General features: G+C 40.6%; 1 protein-coding gene across 2 annotated transcripts in view; it reads right to left on the bottom strand.

Annotated features, from left to right (window-relative positions):
* Positions 1 to 3,957, bottom strand: part of LOC145355823 (RNA-binding protein EWS-like) — a 34,444-nt gene extending 30,487 nt beyond the window's left edge. The window contains exons 1-2 of one of the 2 annotated variants that reach the window (XM_080208224.1): positions 3,817 to 3,957; positions 464 to 500 (exon numbers count right to left, since the gene is read on the bottom strand). In XM_080208224.1, coding sequence (XP_080064350.1) covers positions 464 to 500; positions 3,817 to 3,829 — 50 coding nt within the window. In that variant the 5' untranslated portion in view covers positions 3,830 to 3,957. The remainder of the gene's footprint in view (positions 1 to 463; positions 501 to 3,816) is intronic. The other variant, XM_080208223.1, reaches the window with a different exon arrangement.
* Positions 3,958 to 4,578: the final 621 nt, after the last annotated feature.

A 4,578-nucleotide genomic window follows, 5' to 3' on the forward strand; every position in this document is an offset into this window, starting at 1 on the left:
TCTGTACATTTTATCAGTGAACTTTCCACATTTCAAAATTATTTAAAAAATACATTCTACGAAACAAAGTTTTGTTGCAGACTACGTTTTAAATGAAACAATAGTGGTTGATTGTTTAAATTACTCATAACTGAATTTAAATAAAATGCGGATATGAAACTCTTCACAGCAGGCAGCATCCCCAACCAGGATTTTTTGAAAGCATATCTCGGAAATTTGAAAGATATAGCAGAATGAATGGTTTTCTTTTTGCAACCTGGAGAACACTGAGCAATTTGGTTGTAGTCACAAGTGGAAGCTATCATTGAAATTATTTTATATATATATATATATATAATATATATATATAACATGATTAGGCTGGTCAACATAAACACAATCCCCTTAATGTATTAATCTGGTCAGCAATTGATTTTAAACAAACATAGATAGTATAAACATTTGATTTTGAAGTAGCACTTACCCTTGTTGAGCTGCAGCTTGAGTGTAGGTACTATAGTCTACAAAAAGAAAGGAGTTCCTCAACTAATTATACAAAGTTGATTGAAATAGGTTTCTCATCTTACAGAATACCAAGGATTGAAGTTTATCAAATTTGCACCAGATCAGTGAAATGTTACTCCCATTTCATTCAAAAGAAAATATCAATTAAAATGGTATTAACCATCAAGTGGCTGGGATTCCTTGTATAACCCTCTAGACAATGCCAGTATTTGGACAATGACAATATGCTGGAACACCTGTAATTCTCTCAGCAGATCTCCCACCTCCCCTGAAGAGGTGAGAAAGAATAAATGAAACAGAAGGTTTCTTGGATTAGGAGACTGTATCCTCTCAAAACATTTAAGGAGCACCATTTTATAAAGGTTTTGGCACATCTTGGAGTCATTTCAACGCTGGCAATCTCAACAAAATGGTGCCAGACTAAATACACAGTTGCCAATGCACAAGATAAAAAGTGATATCTTGGGCCTAAGATGACACTATGGGAACAATTATATTGTGAACAAGGATACAACCATTTTATTACTTAAAATTTGGAGTTCAAGTCCAAAGGTAATGTTAATTCAAGAGTACAAGATTACATGGATTCAGGCCTCCCTTTCTTCACTGTGCTTGCATCATGAACATGCTGTCACCTAATACACTGAAGACATGGGCTTAAATGTGGATCCTTGCTAGTCTCTAAATTAGTCCATAACATAGTGCAATTATACAGGAGCTACAGACAAGTTTTAGCAGCATTTTCATTCAGCTACATTGAAAGTGAATTAATACTTATTTACTAAACATGAACTCATAACCAAACACATTTGGAATGGCAAATTTGTCAAATATTAATTTGCAATGTATTATACTTAAATGCCAGTTTCATTCCCTTTAAAAATTACCCAATACTTAAATACATAGAAGTTATGCAAAAATGGCTACATTTGCTGTTTGAAATTGAAAATAAAACTACAAACTAATTCATTTTTATTACCAAAACTGTTCAATTATACATTTATAAAATTGCTCATCCCTTACCCTATTTCAATTTTTGCATCAAACTCACCATGTACATAAGCATTTGAACGTTACAAGAGAAAAGATCAGCAAAAATATATCATTGTGTACATACATTGCAACACTGGAATGATAATTTAAGCCCCAAATCAACAGTTCCATAAATAAAATGTATTTTCAAATGCTACGTTTGTACTTGTTAGCTCTTCCTCCCACGTTGAAGGGGAAAGTTAAAGCACACAAAAGCTAATAAGTATACAAACTTGCATGTATCAGAATATCTTTCTCCCACATCCTTCAAGAACTACATTTTGTATTGTGATATGCAATTATAAGCCAACAGGAACCTTTCCCCTTTGTGTATTTTGTTTTCTTCAGTTGGAGTATTAGAAGCTACAACTTTTGATGGAAGAATTATTTCAGGCTTTACTGTAATAGATCTCAATTTCTATTACTTTTGGTGCTTGCAAAAAAGGTGGGGATCAAAAGTTGATACCCCATGTGCAGTGTTTATTGAGATATGGTCAAACTTTATGACTGTTAGAATTAGCAGTTCCCACTCAGGTCCAGTAAAGCTTTCTTCATTCTGCCAAAATGTAATTCATCCTTTTTTCTCTTTTGAGTGTTAATGACAAAAAATGACTTCAGCATCCGTATCGATAACTCAATGTGTACTAAAATTATCAACACAATATCTAGGATTAGTACATAAATCCATCATTTAAATTTAGTGATAAATTTTATAAAAAGATTGAAATTACACAATGTTGTAATTAACTGAATATTTGGAAGCCTGCTTTTCCTTTCTCGTATAAGCAGCATTTGGTCAGCCTTTCTTGAGAAACCTCAACATTAGCATCAGTTGAACTATGCATTTTCTAGCAGGGAAAACTAAACTTCCAATTCCGCCCTCCACCCCACCCCCCCGCCAAAAAAACTTAAATGAAACTTAAGTTGATCAGCGTTATCTGGTCATGGACAACACCACACTTAACAGGCAACTGGCTCTCGTGAATTTCAATGTCAGTCTTCATATGCAAAAAGGTTTAAAAGGCCCCATTTTATGGCGCTCGGGGAAAGCATTTTCACTTTAGGTCTTCACTCAGTAGGACGTGTGACTGAACAACTTTATTTGATAATTATAGTACTGCACCAATACTAAACACAAGTAAAAATATACCAGCCAAGTTTTCAAATTTATTGAACGACCAGAAGCCGAAACTATCCAGTCACAAATCTTCCAACAGGAGGTCACACAGTGCCCAGTGAAAAGGTATTGAAGAGGACGAAAGCCTCCACCACGTTCATTCGCTGCATGATTACGAACGCTCTGATCCCGACTAAAATCATTGGGAGTGTTTACGAGTAACATTCGGTACAGTACACAAATATTTTCTTTTAAAATTGGACTGAAATGTCAAATTTTGCCGCATCACAAAATCGTGGAATGTATTTAAATTGCTTTGTTTAGATCCGCTGTCCCAACAAGCACCTTTAAACCAACAAAAAAAAAACGAATTTTCGGTTTGTGTGCGCGACTCCATTTTGGCAGAGTGCCAAACACTTCGTCAAAACCCAAATTTAAAACAAAACTACCCCAAAACAAATAAAACGGTCCCAATTAAGTGCATTTAAGTGATTTTTAAAAATCGCATTTTTGAAGAAAGTTGTAATTTTTTGGGGAAATTGGGGAAAAAAATCAACTTAATCGTAGTACATTGGAGGGGATGGGAGAAAGAAAAATTCAGAAACTAGTCGATATTTCCCCAAGGAGAAATAACCCATCAAGATGCACTTAACAGGTTAATCCTCCCCCCACCCATCCAAGATAAGTAGGCCTCGACGCTTCACAGATTGAAAGAAAAGGTACTTCCGCCCCGGAGAGACTCCGCCTGGGCGGCCTCCCCAAGGGCGAGGGCCGAGGGGGATAAGCGGCGGAGGAGGAGCAGCACGGCGCCCCTCGGGGCTTTGTGGCGCAGCTGGGTTCTGGGGGGGGGGGCGAGTGGCGGGGTACAAACACACATATCTACACATAGGCCCCAACGGCTGGCTGACTGGCCGGCGTCTCCCCTCCCCCCCTCCTCTCCGACACGCGATGTTTGAGGCCTTGGGCCCCGAATCGCGACCGGGTGGGGGAGGGGAATTTAAAAAAAACTCCCCCAGCAAGACTTAAAAGATGGGAGAAAAAAAGAAGAGATGGGAGAGGGGCGATGGAAGAGGCCCTAGGATCCGTGCGAGGGAGGCCGGCGGCGGGTGCGGGCGGCCCAGCACCTTTAAATCCGATGCCAACAGTTACAAACTCCCTCTTACCCGTCGACGCCATCTTCACCGACCTCTGACTGCCGAAACGCGCCTGCGCGGAGCCTCGCCGGACTCAACCACTTTAATTTGGCGCCTTGCGCAACTGGCGCCGGAAATATTTTCTAGGTTATTTAAAAAAATAATCGGCGGGGTGGGGGGTTTGATTTTTTTCGGCCAAGTGACAGTGAGTTTTTTTTTGTTTTTTCCTTTCCCTTGTGATTTATGTTATGTATAAAATGAAGCTGGTTTGAATTGAGGAGGGGGGGGGGGGGCTTGGGGTAAACTCAGCGCCTCTGATCTGCCGAATCGCGGCCGAGGCTTATGCAAATGGCCGCCTCCACGTCGCTATTTAAAGGGCGGGTGACGTCGGCGGCGTGTTGATGTCCGTGACGCGCTGACGTCGGCGAAGCCCCCTCCCCCACGTAGCTGGCCTGAAACAATAGGGGAAGAATGTGGTGCCGTGTGTTTGTGGCTACGGGATGGAGGCGGTCGCGATGGAAACGCGGCCATTTCCTTTCCTTCCCCTCCCCTCATTGTCTCTCATTCACTCTTCCATCGTGTTTAATGAGCATTTATTTTGCCTCCCTTGAATCATTATCACCCCCCCATGTTTACCAGGGAATTTGACCTTCCAAGGGGTTTGCAGCAAACATAAACTGACTGGAAATAAAGACCCCGCTCCTTTTTTTAAAATGATGGCTTTAAACTGACATATTATCCGCATCCGCCGCCCCCCCCGCAAAAGCTTCAGTGTGCAGCGGCCCGCCCGCT

Source organism: Carcharhinus amblyrhynchos, chromosome 20, assembly GCF_965287045.1.
Source record: "Carcharhinus amblyrhynchos chromosome 20, sCarAmb.v2.hapA, whole genome shotgun sequence".
NCBI classification, from domain to species: Eukaryota; Metazoa; Chordata; class Chondrichthyes; order Carcharhiniformes; family Carcharhinidae; genus Carcharhinus; species Carcharhinus amblyrhynchos.